The following is a 20,871-nucleotide window of genomic DNA, read 5'->3' as shown; positions in this document are numbered from 1 at the left end:
AACTACTAAACTATAAACTACAGATTAATAACCTTGTCTTGTTACTACATCTATACAATAGCGCACCTAAAGTGAGCCATTTTCAGTTTCAAAACCAGCAGATGTTTTACTGACTTAAGAACTGAACAACAAAACAAAAAAGAGGCACAAAATTTGAGAACAAATGAAAAATGTTTGTGTTTAAAAAGATATTGAAAAACTGGATTACCCAATCCTAAAATTATATGCAAATTATTATCCCTGTCATGGAGTTATTGAGTAATTATTGACGCTTTACCTGGAACTGAAGATTTAGTTCTCAGTCACTGCTTTGTCAAGTATTTCAAACATCCATGCTGCTGTAATGAAGTCACCAGTGGAAGAAAGATAGCAAATAGTCCTTTAATCATTTCATAGCACTGCTTTCTTCAAATCATCCACTTGCCATTCAGTTGCCAAAGTTCAAAAGATTGTACAGATGAGGGCAGCTTACATACAGTACAATATGAGGGCATGTATGTGTGCAAAGAGCTTGTGTTGAACAGATTTACGTCTCAGCGTGGGAAACGTGCATGCGTACACAATCACTTTTCACAATTCATACAAGCTGTAAGCACACAAAGCAAAGGACATGAAAAAAAGAATCTGCTTCAGGGTGAAATGTCAGAGCATGTATTAGGGAATTAAACACAGTGTGGTGGGAATGTTGTCTACAAATTAAAAATCAAGCTCACAGCTTTAAACCAAAATTTCCTGAACTAACTGAAAAACTGTCTGTGCTTGACTCATGAATGTACATCTGAAATAAAGTTCAAAAACCTATCAAATAAATATTTTCTTTGTGTAAGTTGATGCATGTTATTTGTGCATTTTAGTTGTGCAGCCTCACAGTTGTAATTATTCAAGGAGTCTAAACTCTTACACCATCAGATCACAAACGTCAATAACCTGTTGCGTGTTTGTATAAGACGATTCCACTGAGATGACACTAACCATGACTATAGCAAAGCTGGGTGATGTTCCCCTGTCTCACACAGTAAAGACCTACACTTTGTTCTACTGTTGTACCAGAACTGTAGAGTAATAACCAGGTGTTAAGTATCACCTGTCCCACAGGGGAGTTTCTATTCCTGCTAAAGGTGGTAAACATGTACTACTTGTGGGGAATCTGAGGAAGATCCGCCACTCTGTTCCTGAGGGAGACTGAGTCACTGCATCACTTAAAAGACTGAGTGAGTCTGAAACCTTTAACAGGGTCACTCGATCTTCATTCAGGAGGCAGATGTAAGCGAAAAGAAAAAAAAAAGTCTTTTGCTACAACAAAAGTCAAGTCGTTATGCAACATATTTTGGTCAATTCACAGTTGATTCACAGTATCTAAACTGTATAAGTCCATTAATCATCATATCACACTTAGTTGGATGCAGACATAGCTATGTGTGTTTTATGTTCTCTGCAGTTATTGTTAAACTAACAAAAACCTTAAAAAAATTTATTTCAGTAAGTTAGATTAGTTGAAGTGTTAATGTGATCAGCTCATCTATAAAGGTCCACACTAAGTACATTCAAAAGTTTTATGGCTGCAGAAAATTTCTATCTTGACAGACAATAAACCAAGCAAAACAGCTGCTCATGTGGCTTGAATGTTTTACACGTGTTGCAGTGTTTAACAAAAGTAGTTTGACTTAAGTTTTGGTAAATAATGTGGTTGAAAATGTGCAGATATCCTTGTGTCTAAACTTGACGCCCCTGAAAGTTTCACAGCATTTACAATAACCAAAGAGTCTAGAACTAAATACCATCAAACTGAAAACTGAAATTAGCATTGCCCATTTCAAAACAATTACATTATCATATTCTTTCTTTACTGCTTTTACAAACAGTAGATGAGGTTACATTCAGGTATTTGTTGCCTGATTTGACCCACTTTTTGGCTCAATCTTCCCTATACTTGTTTGCATCAAGTATATCAAAGACCTGTTCTTTTTCTTGTAACTTTATTTCAGACGCTAACACTTCATGAGGTCAAGGAGGAACTACGTCCAATTCAACCTGGAGCTCATCTCTGTGTTACTGTGGCATCTGTTCAGCTAGTCAACAGCCTTCTTGCAGTTTTCTTTGGCTAATCTTAGTCTGGACAGGATGTGTTTCTTAGGGAATTTAAGAGTGGTGCACCCAAACTGGCTCACCCCACCCGTGTCTCCAGGGAGTTTCTCACGTCTCTGGACCCAGCTGCGCCAGCCAGGCTTCCAACAATACACACTGTCATAGAAGCGTGAGCCATTTTCCCCTCCCAGCACATAAATCCTCCTTTTCCACCTGGCCACACCTCCTGCTGCTATTCGCCGCGGTAGTCCAGGAAACACCACAGGGCTTGGAGCTCGGTCACTTCCACCTCCTGCACCTCCTCGCTGCTCAGCAGTGACCATTACCCCACCTCCGGTCACCTCCCTCTCCACCCCAGACCCCCTGCCCTCTCTGAAAAATAATACACGTCCAGTGGCGTCTAAAGTCTCCAAATTAGTGTAGTTTCCATCAAGGAATTTAGTGGTATCCCTCATGTATCCTCCAATGGCACAGACTCCTCCTCGCACTGCTACCCCACCAGCAAGGCAGGTGGCACCAGAATCCAGCGCCACACGCGTCCAACAATCTGTCAGAGTGTGATAAATAAGCACTCCTGAGTGGACCACAGCCCGGTTCTGTTCAAGTGTGGTTCCACCGAGTAGGTAGAGTCGTCCTCGTAGCGCAGCGCAGGCGAAGGCACGCAGAGGGAGCGGCAACCGGGGCCCAGGAGACCACTGGAGTGTTGACAGATCCAGAATCTCACTGGAGTCCAGAAGGGCTGAGCGGTTACTACCACCCAAGGCATAGAGTGAGTCTGCACAACCCAGCAGGCCAAGCATAGCGCGTGGCTGGATCATGGAAGGGCGCTCTATCCAGCGGTCCAACACAGCGTCATATTCATGCACTGCTGCAGAAACGGAGCCTGTACGCAGGATCCCACCTGCTACAAAGAGCCTGTCACCCACTGCTGTACAGCCGGGGCTGACCAGTGAACCTAGAGCTGCTAACTTCTCCCACTTCCCTGTCCGAGGGTCAAAGCAGTCCACTGTGTAGTCTCTTGAAGCTAAATTTTCATCTTCCCGAGGTGTCAGGTCCACACACACGATCTTTTTCTCAAACATGCCCTCCCGTGGTCTCAGAGGTCCCCCGAGGCCCTCACCGGCTGCAGCAGGCCCCAACTCCTGGCTCAGTCTTCGGCTCTCCTCCTGTGATAGCAGCCCTGGCCGCAGGTGATGCAGCAGCGCTGGCATGTGAGCGTAGCGATCCAAGGGTTGATGCTCTGCCCAGCGGCGTGCTGCATCATATACCTCTGCCTCGGAGTCCACCCCCAAGCGATCGGAGCTCAAGAGGCTACCTAAAGTTCCATGGTCAAGCAGGAGGAAGTCTTTCTGTCGAGCCACCCGAGGGAAGTGCTGGGCCACCAGCCTTAGAGAGGCACGAAGCAGCAGCTGGTCATGGTGAGAACGAGCCAGGGAGTACATCCCCAGGCAGTTATCCACCGAAAGGTGCTCAAAAAGGAACCTGAGGAGGTTACAGAAGGGGAAACCAGAAAAAAAAAAAAATTAAACTGAATATGTGCATTGCAGCAAAAAGAGAAGAAATATGAAGACTGAATTAGATGGCATTAGATTGGAGAAAGCTTCAAAAATGCTGGCCAATTCAGGTCTGTAGTAAACAGCCTTCAGGGCATCAGTATCAGTCAGGTCATTGGGAAAACATTACAGAAACATTACTACATGGTCAAACATCACCTGTGCAATCCGCACTCAGTAATCGGTAATCAGGATACTAGTATTTCCTGACTACTGATAATCAAAACCATGACAGGCATGTGCCTCGTGCAAATGATTTACCTGGAGCACAAATCTTGAAGGGGCATGACTTGGAGCCGGTTGGCAGCCACAAACAGATCCTCTGCTGTGTCCAGAGAGAGTCCAGCCTCACCGGTGTAGACAAACTGGATGACAGTCTCCATGACAGACGGTGTCACTTCCTCTAGTCGAATCTCAGTGAGACGAGACTCTACCAGAGGGCTGGTGAACATGGCCCGGAAATATGGGCTTACAGCTGCTAACAGGACTCTTAAGGGAGTAGAATAAGTGGAAAGAGATGAGTAATATGATTATTAACTTCTGTTTTACAACATATATTTAATTTAAACAGATTAAATATGATACTCCTTTAAAGACAGACATACCTGTGGCACATAAACTTCTTTCCCTCAACAAGTAGCGTAACATCACACAGCTGCTGAGCATCAAGGAGCTGTTTAAGTCCTAAAAAAGAAACAAAAGAAGAAAGAAAAGACAAAAAAGAGAGAGAGATGGATGAGTAATCTTAACAGAACAGAGAGCATAGGATCAAGAAAAGTAAAATGGGGGAGAGCATTGCTGGATAGGAACCAGATGAATAGCATCTTTTAGTGAGATCATGATAACCCCCGGTACAACTGTGATGGTCGGAAAACAACAAAGACTTCGTGGAGAATGGATTTGCTTCAATCAGGCAATCCGTTTATTTGTGCACAAATGAGAAAACTGACAGACGAAGCTTCGCCCTCTCTCAAGAGTCAGTTCTACCTAATAAAGAAAATCAGTCTAACTTATAGAGGCTGTGCTAAGCTTACATGGGATTGGTTAATATGACATATGATACTGTTGCTAAGTAAAGAAAGAATGTCAGATGGACACAGGACAGAATGTAAGACCTTGGAGTCATTCTGGGAAGTTTGGAAAGTAACTCTTTGTTGAATTCCAGAACTGAGAGAGCTCGTGCTCTGCTATGGGCTGAAAGGTCAAACTGTAAGTTGTGCCATCTTTAGAGATTAAGTAGTTACAATATGCAGAATTGAGAAGCTGACTGAGAGAAACATTCATGTTTTGAAGGACACAGGTGTCTTGCAAACTAACAGTTGTGAGAAGCCAAGAAAAGAAAACTTAAGCATTAAGCATTAAGCTTAAGCATTAAAATCAGTATTAACACAACTGTATATCTACCTCAAATAAGAACGTTTTAGTCTTGAAACTAAAATGTTTCCTCTGATAGAAATGTTACATAATAACAAATATAATTATCTGAGTACTGATCCGTTAGAAAAGTTAAGCACTTCAAGCCCTACCCCAAAGGTCCTTAGATATCAGAAAGTACAACTCCAAGCAGGGACCTTTTCTGGGTGGAATAAATATCCCTGAAACTAAATTTAGACCCCTGGTCCCTGCAGTGGAAGCACATCTTATGACCTCCATTCTCCTCCTTCATTATTTGCCTCACCATGTGTAATGTAGTCCCCCAGCGGCGTGGTACTATCATCAGGAAAGTCTTCCTCCTCCGAGTCGCTGTCTGACAGAGGTTCCCCTCCTCCCCCATCCCCATCCTGCCATGGCTGGGGACGCCAGGTGACTGTGCCCCCACGCACAGCATTCATCTAAAAAGAAACAAACACATGAATATGCATCTTGAGTAAACAAACATAGAACAAGTTTGATACCTTATCTGTGACGCGGGCGTGTACACATATGACCCAGATAACACTTATCTATTTGAAACAAGGGCTGTTTTTCCAGCTACAGGCCTAGTAGTTTGTAAGTTTTATTTGTCAATTGGACTAACCTCTAATTTTAGGTAAATATAGGTTTAAATTACAATCTAAAATGAAAATCTTTTAGGTCCAAATTATGGCTAGTTGAAATAAGAAGTATGGACAGAGCTGAGTTAACCTAATAAAATTAAAAGGATCGATACTGGGAAGTATTTTGCCCAGCCCAGGGAAGCATGTGGGAGACCCCCCTCACTGACTGTATTTACACAGGCTCATTACATTGTATTGAAGCTCAATACTTTGTTATACAAATTGACTGAAACAATACAGAAGCAGATACCACAGATCCAAATACTGCTTTAAACAAGACAAGAGAAAGAGTTTAAGTGCAACATGTAGGTTAACAGATCTATTATGTACAGGAAAGTGGTCTAGGAACTGGATTTTAAAACATTTATGTATGTATAAAAACACTTAAGCAGCATTTGGAAGAATTTTTGTATATGTTCAGTTAACAGCAAAATGGGAGATTCACCCAAGCTAATTCTGATTTTGACAATAGTGAGGCTGAAAATATAAAATCATATAATTATGAAGGATGAGAGCTTTATTACGTTGAGCTGCTACATCAGAGGAAATAGACACTATTAAGGAGAAGTAGTGATAATAAGGAGAAAAATGAGTTATGATGTGCAAAGAGCAGGTGAGCATATTTAGCTAAAGCTCTTTTCACAGTTAAAATGTTTCTGTCACATATTACAAAATGAGGGGTGATTGTCTGTCACTGGCAAAATGATTTATACACACCAACAGAGAGTAACTTACGTAGTAACTCCACACTATGTTATGTGGAGGGATAAATATATGATTAAGAGCTGTAATTACGATTGGTGATCAGAATCTGTCAGAGGCAACCTGGTCAAGACTCTACTGTCCTACTCCAGAAGCTTGGAAAAATGGCTTCACTGAAACAATGTCAGTTTTTTTTTTTTTTTATATTTGGTCTGAGAGGAGAAAGCTGCAGTATGAATTGCAGGTACTGTAACAGAGGAGGAGTGTTTTTTATAATGCTCGAAAATGCTGGTTGGATTGAAGAGAAAATACAGTAAGAAACAATATTTTATCAACTGAAAGTGTATTTCTAAAGTTCACTGTGGTTTACAGACCTGTTTGTTTACAGTCTCACATTTAGACTGTATACTAGTACAGATGACTCAGATTTGTGATGTAATTTTGACGCAAACACAGTTTTTAAGAGCACAGCTGAAAACTGAGACTTCTTACTGTGAATTGTTCATTCTATTCTTTGGAACTTAAAATGTCAGATCATTATTATGTGTTTCCATTCAGATTAACGCATAAATCCTGGGGGGCAAAATAACCTCCAAATTGCACTTACAGCTAAAATCATTTCCTTCCACCTCCCCCAGACCCCAGACAGCACCTAATTCCTCTGAGAACCTAGGAGGAAATCCAGGTTTAATTTGATAGTGTCTTTAACTACTTCTCTACAGCAGTATCACAACCAAGATCAAATCTATCACATTCTCTGAAGGTTAGTACTTGTGTTTCTAATTATATTGCTGTATGCTTTAGAGAAAACAGGGGAGTTTGGAGTTACATGTATGAGCCTGACACTAATTTACAAAGATATAAAACGTTGAATAAAATAAACAGGATAAAATGTGAAAATGACAATCCAACACATTTATATTTATATTAAGACTAAGAGGAAATGATCTTTCCTTATTGAAGCATTGAAATTAAATATAGCTAGAGCAACTTTTGTACGTTTTATGAGGATTTGCTATTGTGAAATAAGTTAGTGCATGTCCTGTTACTTTACCATAAACTGGGATTTTCACATGGTTTATGGTCATGTCCACAACAAACAGTATAAGGTGTTGTCAAACATGATGTAGCAACAGATATTTATAGAGATAGAGGAAAAAACACAGTAGTAGGTTGAGAATAGAGTAGAACATTGCAAGGTCAGAAATGAGGAGTTTAAAGCAGAAAAAATTGATTCACGTTGATAAATATAAATTGTGATCAGATGTTTGTGGGAATTAAGATATGAGTGCAGATCTTAGAGGAATATCATGTGTTTTAGGGCCAAATAATGATAAAACTGAAGTGGGGACTATGGAAAGACCTGCTGTTAGCCTTGTAAATATTTGCGAAACTTTTCAGAACCTCGCAGATGTAGCTGTAGGTTTACAACCGTGTCACTTCACCTTTTACCTGTGTTAGAGGAATATTCATGACTTCTGCAAAACACATAAAAAATGGTGTTGCAGCATCGCTGTGCTATCGGTAACATGTTATTACCTTCGCTCTTCTTCTCGTTTCCACCGTGAAGGCTGTTTGGGTCACTTTTAACTGGAAATAGTGGGTCACTTTCCAGCGGAATCGCTGTGCGCAAGTTTTCCGCTTATTACCAGACGCTTCCAGAGGCTCCCCCGGTTCGTGTCGGGGTGTCTGTGTCCTCCGGGCTCAGCGACGAGGCTTGTCCGGCCTGCGGTGCAGACGCGTCAGGCTACTCGCTGCTCATCCAGCCCCGTGCACAACATCACCACTAACTGACGGACCAAACTAGCTTACAAAGGAGCAGTCTTCCTCCGGCGGAAACGCTTCTCGTCTTAACACATATCAGTCCACCATGGCATTAAGCGTACACATTCAGCTTGCCAGCGAGACAGTGCAGACCACAGTTTCTGAAGGCTTCGGGGTAGAAGATAAGGACTGACTTTAGGTCCAGGTTCAGTCGGCCGCACTTGTCATGTCTGAACCGGATTACCGCAGCCTTAAACTTCCGCCTATCTGATTGGATGACCTTTGACCCGTGACGATTGTTTGGGGCGAGTCGTTTTGGTATCATTAGAAAAATAAATAAAATATATTTAATTCTTTGTAATTATATTACACGTATCGTAATAGTGTGTGATTTTGTTAAAACTTTGTGCTTTAAATTATTTTTTAAAATGTAGGTTTTCGAAATACTTATTTCCGCATTGATGCTGCATTCACTGTTATACGAACCTTTATTGTTGACAGCTACACGCCGTAGTTCAAACCAAAAAATAAAATGGTAAATTACCCATGTCGTATTTTACACTAATATTAAAATAGCTTCATTATGCGTATATACTCTTATCATTTATCATGCTGTTGTCGGAAAATGCTCTTGTAAAATACAATCTGTAAAATTAATCATATAAATCTTCGTGATAATAAAAGGGCGTCATAAAAAAGAAAACAAAACGATGAGAGACTCTAGTGAACACAGCTTTGAAAAATGTGACATGGTTTTAATACTTAGAACTGATCATTTTAAATTATATAGAATGGTGATGTCTGTAACATTTCAGGTTAGGCTGAGATAATGAGCAAATTAACGATTACTGAAAAAACCGTGAAAATTATAAGTAAAATTTCACGACTAAAATATATTTTAGGACCCAAGTAAAACCATATCTTTATCATGTGTACAAAGGGAGCATTTCCCTTATATTAACAATGTATTTGCGAAGAGTGGATTTGAATTTACGTATAGGTTTAAATAAGCGGTCTTTTACTTGGAGTAAATGCAGTATTCAAGACACCATTGCAATTTTCCATCGGCCGTGAACGCAGCGCCGACCACAAGACAAACATGGCGACCTCCTTCGGCATGGTTGTTAGACTTGGAGGCTCTGCTCTGACAGCGTTCAAGCCGGTAGCCAGACGCTGCTCACGGCGGCCAACGAGTGTAATCATCTCGAATCGCTTGGCACATGAATCTCGCAGTAGTTTGTATGAACATGTCCGTGAAGGTTACAGCGACAAACCGGAGCTGGACATGACTACGGTGTGTGAGGAGACTGACAAAGTCATAGCAAATGTGGAGAGGAGGAAGGGCGAGCTGCAAGGGGACGATGTCAGGAAGATTGTAAGTGTTTTTACAGGTACATATTCAGTCTGCTAGTGTTTGGTGTGATTTAGATTTGTATTATTTCACTTGTTACTAGGGAATACTTGCATTTCTTTTTTTTTTTTTTTTTTTTTTACACCACAGAGGTAAATATTGTATTTTTTACTCAATATTTTCTTTATTGGCAATTACAGCAAACATTTTCATAATATTTATTTTAGCCACTGTGTGCTCACTAACTTTACATGTTTGGTAGATATCTCTGAAATGCTATTTTATAGTTGCACACATCAACAAGATCAAATAACGTAAAATAAGATATAAAAGGGACCATGTATAATTAGAGACTATTCTTCTCTCTTTTTTATTAACTGAAGACAGATTAATTTGCTGACAAAATAAGCTCAGGCCTGTGTGGTCAAATGTGTTGATTTTAATGTCAAGGAAATCTTGCACTCTCTTAAAGTAAACTAAATCTTTAAAAATTCTTTTGGTTGAAAGCTGAAAATAGGGCTGTTTTTGTGAGCTCATGAAAAGTTCTCACAGGACTGTGAAACTACAAACATATGATGATCTTTCAGAATATGACACTTTGCTGTAGAATAAAACATAACGTGCTGCGCACTTTTAATACCCTCAGCCAAATATAGGCTAGTGTAAGATTCTGTTGAAAGTTACTTCCCTATAATTTAGATTGGATTGTCTTTGTGTAAAACTTATTACATACATATTTGAAAGTACTCAGATTGCACAATGCAATGTGACCTTGAAAAAGTAGGTCAAAGTGATTCATTTTCAATAGGCTTCTGCTCCATGCCAAGATGCATCCACAGTATAAATTTGGTGCAGATATCTCATTGCATTCTTCAGATAATGTGATTATGTCATTGAATGGACAGACAGACAGACAGACAGACAAACGACAAAACAATTACAATACCCCTAGCTGAGGGGTGATAATAAAACTGTGTAACGTAGCTCAGCTGAGCTCATGCACAAATATCAGAGCAGTAAAATGCAATAATACAAATTGAAAAGATCATATGATACTAAGACACAGACACTGTGGAATGGCTATCATCATTACACAAAACAATAGTAAAGCTAAACTCTGACCTGTGTGTTCCTGTATTTTGTTGATCCCATTGAATGTTGTTATTTTTTTTCTCTTTTCAATATTCCAGGTGTGTGTGTGGCAGCAGCTACAAGCAGTGCGAACAGAAATCTCTGATCTGGAGAAGCAGAAGCAACTCATCAGTGAAAAAGTCAAAGAGCTAGTGGTCAGTAAAGGTGAAATGATGCACCTACACCTTGAAAATATGAATACTCCAAACTGAAATACAGTATGACATTTTCCTTGAAAAAGCAACTTTTCCCTCTCAGATTTTTCCATCCTTTCTGTCAGCCTTTTAAGTTTGTGTAGTTACAGGTCACAAGATAGATCTAAATGTGACATTATTTATAATACATTTTTATTTTGAACGTGTAAATGAAGTGAAATGGACTTGCATAAAATAACATTACTCATCAAAATCAGAATACATATTCAAAAAGAAGTGGGAAGAGGTATCTACTTATTAAATCCCATTCCTTGTCCATAGTTCATTTCATTACATATTACAAGTTATCCATCATCTTTTTCTTGCAGAACAAGAATGATAAGAAAGCCCTCGCTAATGTAAGTCATATTTTGTTATACCAAGGCCTCACATGTTGTGGTACGTTCTTGTTGAATCAGTTATTGTTTTGATAAATCACATTGCGGCTGGTTCTGACTCTTACTTTTCTTCAATCACTCAGCTTCCAGAGTACAACCAGGCTCGGCAGACGGGTCGAGAGATCCGCAACAGACTCACTGAGCTTTATCCCAAAGAGGGGGAACTGGAGCATGAACACTATGGACGAGCACTCAGACTGCCCAACAACACACACCCTGATGTGGTGAGCATACACACACACACCACATATAGTTTTTAGCAGCCTGGGAAACTTTCTATGAGCTACATATATTGAAGAAAGTCTAGATTAAAACATTCTTAAATTTCTCCTCCTTGTTTCAGCCAATTGGAGATGAGAGCCAGGCAAGGGTAGTGGAGTTGGTAGGACAGAAACCAGGTCTGTTCTGTTTACATTGCTATTGATCTAAAGCCTTGTTTGAGAGAAATGATACTTGACTTTCACTTAAGCTTTTCCTTCCTGTGAGATGAGTGTAAAACTACTTACAGCAGCCTCTGCTCTCACGTCTCTGCTGCAGAGTTTGACTTCAAGCCCAGGGGCCACGTGGAGCTGGGGGAGGAGCTGGGCCTTATCAGGCAGAGGTGAGGATGACTTTGTTTGTTGCTTGTTGAAGATGGCAGGTTTTTCAGATTGTTTGACTTTTAGGTTGATTTGAAAGCCTATCGAGTTGACGAGTTGTAAGTCATGATGTTCAGCTTCAGTTGAATTTATTTTAGTCCAACGCTTTTATGAACCGTGGAAACAACAGAATTGGAATTAGCTGTATTCTCAAAGCACGTAAACGCATACAAGGAAATTTTTTTTTTCATCAGCAGCTGTGTCTAGGTGGATACAAAATGTAATAAAACATTTAAAAAAAACTATACATAAAAACTCTATTTACATAAAAAAGAGGTATCCACTTATATACAATAATAGTGCAGCATAAAACATGAAAATAAAGCTGCAGGGATTCTTAGTTTTTTAGCATCACAGGTTAAAGATTCTACAGTTACCTTTACATCTGTTATGATTCAAGTAGTCTGAAATGACACAAAACTTCTGCTGCTACTCCTTACCTGTATTTTCAAGCTGTAAATATGTTGCAGGTTTCAATTACAGGTGGGGAGGGTCAATATGTGACTGACAAGTGTAATTATAATATAGACAAGACTCTGCTGCTCTATCCTGTGCCATGACACAGATGCTTGAAAAAGTGTTTTCAATTTCCATAACGGCAAGAAACAAAGTCAGGTCCATTTGTATTTGTATTTAGTCTTTTGGACTGAGAGGAGAGAGCCGCAGAAGCAAAGTGTGTATTTTTGGTGTTTGTGAGAGTAAAAAGTAGTAAAAATCAGTGTGTAATAATGTAAATATGATGAGATTATCAAGTTATTTCTATTAAACATGAATGAAGATGTGGCATAGTATTTTTCATTTTCCCTGAGTTACATTCACTTTTAATGAAAAAAAAAAAAAAAAATGTATATCATTTCCAGAAAGTCACCCCAACAATGGGAGAAAAGAAGCATTATTTAACAAGTGGTTCCAGACACAACAAACCCCACCAATGGCACATATTGTAGCTTATTTTGGCATCAATCCAGCTGACTTCATCATGTCTATGCATGTGCCGATGTCAGCATATCAATTGCCTCTATATTTGGGCCAAGTTTGAGGTAAATTGAAACAAAATTGATGTTTTTATACATAGTTGAAATTTCGCTCATTAAAAGTAAATGGGGGAAGAAAAAAGATTACCTACTTTTCCCAAAATGTAATCAGATCTATTTTGGGTCACTAGCAAACTATAAACCCAATTTGGTATGAATTCAACCAATAGTTTTGCTGCTAAAGTGTTAAACAAAGAAACAAAGACACCTAACCAAAAGCAATATCCCTTGCCTCCCTGTCGGTTGGCGGGGTAAAAACATGGAAGTCAATGAGAATGCTTAGAAATTATTAATAGGAGCACTCAAATGTATGTGAATTAAAATATAGTTGTTGTCAATTGATTTGATTGACATTTTCATTTGTAAGTGTTACTCTGAATCGACCATTACATGTTAATGAAAAATCCAAAACATGGCTGAACCACTGGACTGAATTTGGACTTAACCTGTAAGCCTTTGGGAATGCATCACCTCTGTTTTCCTCATTCATTTTTTTTTTTCACCTCTCTCCTGTAGACACCTAGCTCACGTCTCAGGTCATAGGTCATACTATCTAAGGGGAGCTGGAGCCAGACTTCAGATTGCACTGCAAAACTTTGCCCTTAGCACATTGCAGCGTCGGGTAAATCTCAGATTTTCAAAACCGAAGTCGTTTGAATAAATAATATCATAATTGTGTTCCATAGTAGATCCAGACTTATCCATTTGTTTGAACTCCTGCAGGGCTTCATTCCCATGGTTGTGCCTGACATGCTGAAGGGGGCAGTGTTTGTGAGTAACAGAAATAACAGCACACACAGCACTTTACATTGTTCTATTTCAAGCATGATACTTAGATTTCATTGTTAATCTATTAAATCTGAAGTTAGACAGTTCAGTTTTTGTCATCGCTTTGCCTCCAGGAGGGATGTGGGATGCAGCCCAACGCGCACCGATCCCAAGTCTACGCACTAAACCCGGCTCGGTTCCCAGACCTCAACCTGGCTGGGACTGGAGAGGTTGGAGTTGCAGGTGAAATCTCTGTTCTTCACTGATAATTATTAAAAATGTTAACTATTAAGACAATAATAAAAACGCTGAACAACACTAAATAGACCATCAAATTTAAGCACATTTACATTATAGTCAGGAAACTCTCTTTGTGGGATGAATTCCATTTCCTTTACTCAGGATGTTTTCAAGTGTTTCTGTTGTGTCTCTTCTCCAGGCTATTTCATGGATCACGCTGTTAACTGGAAGGATCTGCCTGTTCGGTAGGAGCACCTTTTACTGCTGATGTTCTAAGAATAGGTAGAATGTTATATGTGAGCAATTACATCTGATGGGACCTGTCAACTCCCACTGCAGGACCGTGTGCAGCAGCACATGCTACAGAGCTGAGACCGACACTGGCAGAGAGGCGTGGGGGCTCTACAGAGTTCACCACTTCAACAAGGTGCGACAAAGAACACACACATACCTGGAGTTTTTGGTTGTACACATGGACCATTCTACAGAACTGATGCAAACTAATGTAACACAAATACATTTAAAAAGCATGCAAATATCAAACGTTAACTACAACGTTTCTATTGTCTGTGTGAACCCAACAGAATATGTGAAACAGTAGTAAAGTGGTCACCATTTTGAATTTTTATATCTCTATCAAAACTGTATCCTTGTCTCACATCGCTGCAGTAGTGGTTGTGAAAATGTTAACACAGTTCTAAACACTTTTACACACATTGAACATACAGTTTTTGTAGTAACACTCATGATGATAACATTTATTTCAAACAAAAAAAGAACAAAATCATCAAGGTAAATAATCAAGAAAAAAAAAACACACAGATTTCAATGGAACACTCCAGAATACAGAAAACAACAAGCCAAAACCGAACAAAAATGCTGTACAAAATATACAGTTATATCAATAAAGCACATTAACAACACTTTATGTCCCAAATGGAGTAAGAGGAAGCTGAGCTCATCTTGTCAGACCCCAACAATAACAATCGGTTGTGATGTTCTTGAAAGTTAGAACAAAGTTAGTAAAAACTTTTATATTATTTTGATTACATTTACTAAATACTTTTACAGTCATGACAGAGGGACACAGGTGGACTTTCTGTGTTTAAAATCTGTCTCAGGATTAAAACTTACACAGTTTACATGAGTCAAGGACTATCTACATTAATAGAACAGGTACATGATATTTTTGTAGGTGAGAACTGGACATTCCCTCTGAGGTTTAAAACTTATATTTTTGAGAAATGTTGGAAAGGATGGATTATTTTTATTGATTCATATTGAAGAGATGGTAAATGAAGTCGCAGTTTTTTTTGTATCCCCTCTGCTCACTGACGAACACTGACTGAGGTTATTGGCTTTTGGGTGTTTACCCCCTTAAGGTTTTTGGTTTTGTATTTTTATTTTATTTTACATTTTTTTTTGTTGTAGGATTTTTTTCCCTTGTTTTTTTTGGGGTGGGGGGTTGTGTTGATGGTGTGGTTTGAAACATCGATGCACAGTGAGATGTGCCTGTTTAAGCAGATTTGTTAAATTTAAAAAAAAAAAAAACAACCCACTTTGGTTGTGGCATAAAAATGTAGGAAAACATTTTCTACATAAACCGACTCATGTTAAAATGAATGTATTCTAAGTTAACCAAAAACATTGTGTTGAAGCAACAATGGCAACATTTGTGAAAATTAACTCTTTATTAATAAGGTAAAAGGGTTTGTCTCCTTTCTGTACCTTCCTGGCCCACTTTCTAGATTTACTCAGAAATAGTTGAATTTTTGACTCCAAGAAGGATCCATTTTATTATGCCATATATTGATATTCTCCAACTGTCTGAACCTCCAGATGCTGCTGCAGCAACAGCTGAACTCACCCCCATTTCCCATCACCTTGCACCAGCAATATTTCCTAAAAATCACATCATAGCTCTTATACAGTTTTATAGACTTATATATCATTCGTACATGTAATACTTAAATAGCGCCTTTAATGCATATCCAGCTCCATATAATGACCAAACATGACCTTTGACCTGAACTCATTTGAACACCATATTGGAAAATACAGCAAAATCATTAGATTTGACTTTTAAAATCTAAAATAACATTCTTGCCCACCTTGTAGATGGTGTTGCTTGAAATATGTTAAACACACTATATTTATACAGAAAATATATCAAGCTTTAAAATCTATGAGGAGATAAAGATATTTAATTTTAAGGCAAACTAAGGTTTTAAAATTATACATTACATGCAGAAGTGAATGTAACATCCCAACAGAATGTAACATTTCTGGTGTTTTACACAGGATTCATTATTATTTAAGCTACTTTTTGTGATGTGAACCTAGTTTGCACTAAATACTGACTTCAGCCTGTTGGAACCGATTAGTTCAGATTTTTTTTTTTTTTTTTTTTTTTTTTGCGTGTGCATTTATAATTCTCTCCACCTTTATTTTCTTGTTATACTCGAAGGTATGATATGTTTGTTCATTTCAGTCCAACAAAAAAAACTTAACTAAAGGTGGCATAAAGACTTTTTCACAGCCCTGTATGCTTTAAGCAAATGTTCAAATGATTTCAGTATTCGTTTTTTGGTTGTAGGTTATCAGTTTGCACCACTTGAGTAAAATAACTCCTGTATGTAAAGTAGAATGGTGTATTTTATGTATATGTTGCTGTGCTTTAGCCTTTTATATATTAAATACTGTGAATGTTTAGTGCAGGGCATTGACATTTGGGGATGTAAAACACCTTCATGAGCTGGTAACACATGTGCATCAGTGACTTATGTATCTTACCTGTAATTTCACTGTACTAATCAATGATTTGATGAAATGTGTTCAGGTGGAGATGTTTGGAGTGACAGCAGCTGAAACGGGAGAAGAGAGCACTCAGCTGTTGGAGGAGTTTGTCTCTTTACAGAAAGAGATTTTTTCTGCTCTGGAACTACACTACAGGTCACTACATGGACTAACATGCTTTTACTCCAACTCCGTTCCTGTGTGCTTTAAATGGGTAGTTTGGTGTTCTTAAAGTAATGTTGTATGAAGTTCTTCTCCATAAGCAGTGTGTTTGTTACCTGAAGTAGATAGTGGTCAGTTTGGAGAAAGACAGGAGCACTGACAGTTTTGTCACCTAAAAAATGACGTGTAAACTATATTTAGAATATTTTCAGTTTTACCTTGTTGTCAGCCATTTTTGACAGAGCAACTGAAGTCTCATGTGCCTCAGTACTTGTACCACACAGCACCAGTACTAAAACATACATACATGTTACATAACATCTCAACCAAGTGGTAGATCAGCAACTCCCGTTTTGTGCAAGGTGATGTTTGTAAAGACAACAACCTAAGGATGGGTGATAAAACAATAATTATCACAATGTAATTTTTCTTGTGCTACTAAATATAATTTTTTTCTCTTTTTTAGGGTTTATTTTGTTGACATTCTGAGAAATGCTTAGAATATGTTTCAAGGTTTTGTTGTTTAAGTTAATTTTACTCATTTTGTCAACACTTTGTTACTGTAGTAGTTGTAATAGAATGTTCTACTTTTGATTGAAGTTAATCAAGAAGAAACAAAATCATAGTAAAAAAGTAATATTTCTATTTTGTCATGTATTGCATGTTGTTGCTCCTTTTGCGTCATAATCATCTTACATCTTATACAGATACAGTCCAGCTTCTAAACTGTAAATAATGACTTTTACATTCCATTTGTTTTCTGTAAACCCCAGCAACATTCATACCCCTGTCAAAAATGTAGTGTCTGAAAGCGAGTGAACACAGTGCAAATTTTGTGGTGTACACTTAAAATGATGTTGATTTCTCCAGGAGGTTGAGATGTACTTTACTGTTGCCTGTATCTTCATGACCATATGTATTTGTGCTGCTTCTCAGAGTGCTGGACATGCCGACTCAGGAACTGGGTCCTCCAGCGTACAGGAAGTATGACATTGAAGCCTGGATGCCTGGCAGGAACAGCTATGGAGAGGTCTGCGCCACATCCCCTCTTCTTATCCAAATCAATGACCTCCCTGTTTTAATACATCAAGCAGATCTGTGTTGCTGCTGCTGATCTAAAGGCAGGTCTTTTCTCTGCGCCAGATTTCCAGTGGGTCCAACTGTACAGACTACCAGAGCAGACGTCTGAACATCCTGTATGAGAGAGAGGATGGCAGCCTGCAGTACGCCCACACAGTAAGGCAGCAGATGAGGCAGCGCCGATGTACATTCTGCCTCCATTTACAGTGAGCTGTTATCCATCATCGTGCATCTGTATGTTTTGTTTTTGTTTTGTTTCTTTCAGGTTAATGCTACAGCTTGTGCCATACCACGGACCATCATTGCCATCTTAGAAACTCATCAGACCAAAGTAAGACACAAAAATAGGTCTTTGCTAATATCAGTAAATCAGGAAGTATTTAATGCAGGTTTCCAGACGTTGACAGGTCCCTGAAGGTAATGTGACAGACAAGCACAGCCATGGAAGTGTCACATTTTTGCCTGTCTCAACAAAAAGGAATCCTGTCTCCACTCCACTGTGTAAAATGCCATGTCAGCATGCTGCATTTGGGCATTCTGTCCTTCTGTTGATCAAAACATTTATACACAACTTAAGATCTAATTCAGTAGCACTCCTGAAATGATAAAAGAGTACAGTTAAAGAGTTGACAGGTAGTTTTATAGTTTTATTTTAAGTGTTTAGCTACACATCTAATACTGAGGGACTCCTATTGTTTTCTAATGGGATTGACGAAATTATATAAACATTTAATTATTTCACCAATTCATGTTTTTCATTTCAGTATTCATTATTTCTTTGTCTTCCTCTCTCCTCTGCTTTTCTCTTTGTATCCAGGAAGGAACGGTTCGTGTTCCCCAGGCCCTGCAGCCATATCTGGGTCTAGAAGTGATCGAAAAGCCCAAGTACAGTCCAGTCAAATACATCGGACCAAACCAGCACAGTCGGCCCCCTCGGCCTTCTCCAAAGACTAGATGACACAGATAGAAGTGTAGCTTTGATGTAAAATATCAGCCGTGCACACCTGAGGTTTGGATCGGTTCAGTCACCGGTGTCAAAAACAAAGGTCAATGTTAAATAAAACATTCTTCATGCAGGGTGTTTTATTGTGTATTGAATATTGAGGGGCATGATCATGTGCTTGAGATTAATAAACTTCTGTTAAATCATGGAAGACTAGCTGTAAGCCTGAATGTACAGTACTTGTTTGATTCAGACTATGACCACACATTTACATTATGTGGTCTTTCTAGTAATATATGTACGACTGGAATATACAGGAAATATGTAAACAGTTTTAAAAACAAAAATACATTTCAGACCAAACATACACTGCAAAAATCTAAGTCTTACCACGTGTATTTTTCTCATTTCTAGTCAAAATGTCTCATCACACTTTAAGTAAGATAATTGCCTAAAGAGTAAGCTGTAAGTGAGATTTAAGAACTTATTTTTAGACAATAGATCTTGAAAATTTGATTTCAAGAAATCTTACCAAGATAATTTTCACTTGTTCCATTGGCAGATTTTTTTATTTTTTTTTTGCTTGAATTGAGCAGAAAAATAAAAAAAAATATCTTGAATTAATTAATTTTTAGGTGATATTATGTCTTATTTTAAGTGTGATGAGATATGTTGACTAGAAATGAGAAAAATACACTTGGAAAGATTTAGATTTTTGCAGTGTATGAATATTGTAGATGCTATATGGGATCATCTGGACAGAGAAAAGGATAAAAGACCATGAAAGGCTCTGGGGCATTCTGAAAGTACATAACAAAACGCAATATTATTTTTTTAAAAAAACATCCAGACCATAAAAATAAGACCTATGAGAGTTGTAGATTTACTGAATCCAGATGGTTACACTAAATACTGACTACCTGCACAAGCTGTTTAGTCAGATAGTGTGTGTTTCAATACTATACATGTATTTCCTGCATATTTCTTGTTTGAAATAAAGACACATGGCCAACACAAACCTACAAAAGCAACAAATGTAGAGGTATAATAGTTTTGCAGCTCAAGATGCCACAACTACTTCCAATTTCTATCAGCATCTATCTGTAAGCATGTTTTAATGGCATGAATTCCAGTTGAGCAACATGGATTATACCATTAAATTAATAAACACAAAAAATACATTAATTTAAGTAAGTAGATAAATCTCATGAGTGTGAACAGGAGACAGATGGGGTTGGCAAGAAGCACTTACTAACAAAATGAGAGACAAGACAGTTGAGTTGAAAAATCAGGGTTATTTGACATTGATTTTTGAGGTCTTGTTAAAGTAAAACATTAATAAGGTACTGTTTTTAAATTAATATACACTCATTTTCTTTATTTTTCTGTGCTTTTAACTGTTTTCCAATCTTTATTTGGAATTTGGGAGAAGTATTGAATATAGAAATATTGTCAGCTTTACAAAAATGTTAATTTTGCTGACATAAAGAAGCTTCTACTTTGACACTATTTATTTCATGGCCAAATATCATATTATATATTATATTTATTTTAAAGGCAGATAGTCCTCGTGACCTAGAAAGTGTTTAATATTTGATCTTCTTGTTCCCAGAGGCCTGTTACAATACCAGCTGTAATAAATCATTAATGCATTGGTTCCCAACCTTTTTTGGCTCGTGACCCCATTTTAACATCACAAAATTCTGGCGACCCCAGACATTCAAAACTAGGACATTTTTTTGCTAAAATTAACTTGTTTTTGATCATGTAATATTTTGCTATACTATGTTGCAAATAAACATTAATTTTAGACCACATTTAGTCTATATAATGTATATTATTATGGTCGGAGGCAGTAAATCCAGGTGTAGATTACTGCACAAAGTGAGAATTTTATTTTCCTTGGTCAGGATATGTACAGTCAGTCCAGCTTGGATTTACAAGGCTGACAATTAATACTGAACAAACAATAATTCAAACTATGAATTATGAAAGA

At 38.1% G+C, this 20,871-nt stretch overlaps 2 protein-coding genes across 2 annotated transcripts; one reads left to right on the top strand and one right to left on the bottom strand.

Annotated features, from left to right (window-relative positions):
• Positions 1 to 363: 363 nt before the first annotated feature.
• Positions 364 to 8,374, bottom strand: LOC115431289 (kelch-like protein 12). The gene is made up of 5 exons (XM_030151544.1): positions 7,916 to 8,374; positions 5,317 to 5,470; positions 4,244 to 4,322; positions 3,900 to 4,127; positions 364 to 3,567 (listed from the first exon to the last, which is right to left on the bottom strand). Exons 2-5 carry the CDS (start codon positions 5,468 to 5,470, stop codon positions 2,070 to 2,072), a joined length of 1,959 nt encoding a protein of 652 aa, XP_030007404.1. The 5' UTR covers positions 7,916 to 8,374; the 3' UTR covers positions 364 to 2,069.
• Positions 8,375 to 9,212: 838 nt separating this feature from the next.
• On the top strand, positions 9,213 to 19,083 carry sars2 (seryl-tRNA synthetase 2, mitochondrial). The gene is made up of 16 exons (XM_030151545.1): positions 9,213 to 9,515; positions 10,682 to 10,777; positions 11,146 to 11,175; positions 11,298 to 11,438; positions 11,558 to 11,612; positions 11,752 to 11,815; positions 13,403 to 13,508; positions 13,610 to 13,657; positions 13,789 to 13,897; positions 14,094 to 14,139; positions 14,234 to 14,321; positions 16,734 to 16,846; positions 17,789 to 17,882; positions 17,996 to 18,088; positions 18,198 to 18,263; positions 18,750 to 19,083. Exons 1-16 carry the CDS (start codon positions 9,240 to 9,242, stop codon positions 18,888 to 18,890), a joined length of 1,566 nt encoding a protein of 521 aa, XP_030007405.1. The 5' UTR covers positions 9,213 to 9,239; the 3' UTR covers positions 18,891 to 19,083.
• Positions 19,084 to 20,871: the final 1,788 nt, after the last annotated feature.

Source organism: Sphaeramia orbicularis, chromosome 13, assembly GCF_902148855.1.
Source record: "Sphaeramia orbicularis chromosome 13, fSphaOr1.1, whole genome shotgun sequence".
NCBI classification, from domain to species: domain Eukaryota; kingdom Metazoa; phylum Chordata; class Actinopteri; order Kurtiformes; family Apogonidae; genus Sphaeramia; species Sphaeramia orbicularis.
Note: the sequence above shows the minus strand (reverse complement) of the source record. Positions and strands in the feature narration are given on the sequence as shown.

Excerpts from the sequence above, each read along its gene's own strand:
- sars2 (XM_030151545.1), top strand. The coding sequence starts at position 9,240 with ATGGCGACCTCCTTCGGCATGGTTGTTAGACTTGGAGGCTCTGCTCTG. Across the intron at positions 11,176-11,297 it reads ATAAGAAAGCCCTCGCTAAT|CTTCCAGAGTACAACCAGGC; the intron begins GTAAGTCATATT and ends TCAATCACTCAG. Across the intron at positions 11,439-11,557 it reads ACAACACACACCCTGATGTG|CCAATTGGAGATGAGAGCCA; the intron begins GTGAGCATACAC and ends TCCTTGTTTCAG.
- LOC115431289 (XM_030151544.1), bottom strand. The coding sequence starts at position 5,470 with ATGAATGCTGTGCGTGGGGGCACAGTCACCTGGCGTCCCCAGCCATGG. Across the intron at positions 4,128-4,243 it reads AAGAAGTTTATGTGCCACAG|AGTCCTGTTAGCAGCTGTAA; the intron begins GTATGTCTGTCT and ends TACTCCCTTAAG. Across the intron at positions 3,568-3,899 it reads CTTCAAGATTTGTGCTCCAG|GTTCCTTTTTGAGCACCTTT; the intron begins GTAAATCATTTG and ends TAACCTCCTCAG.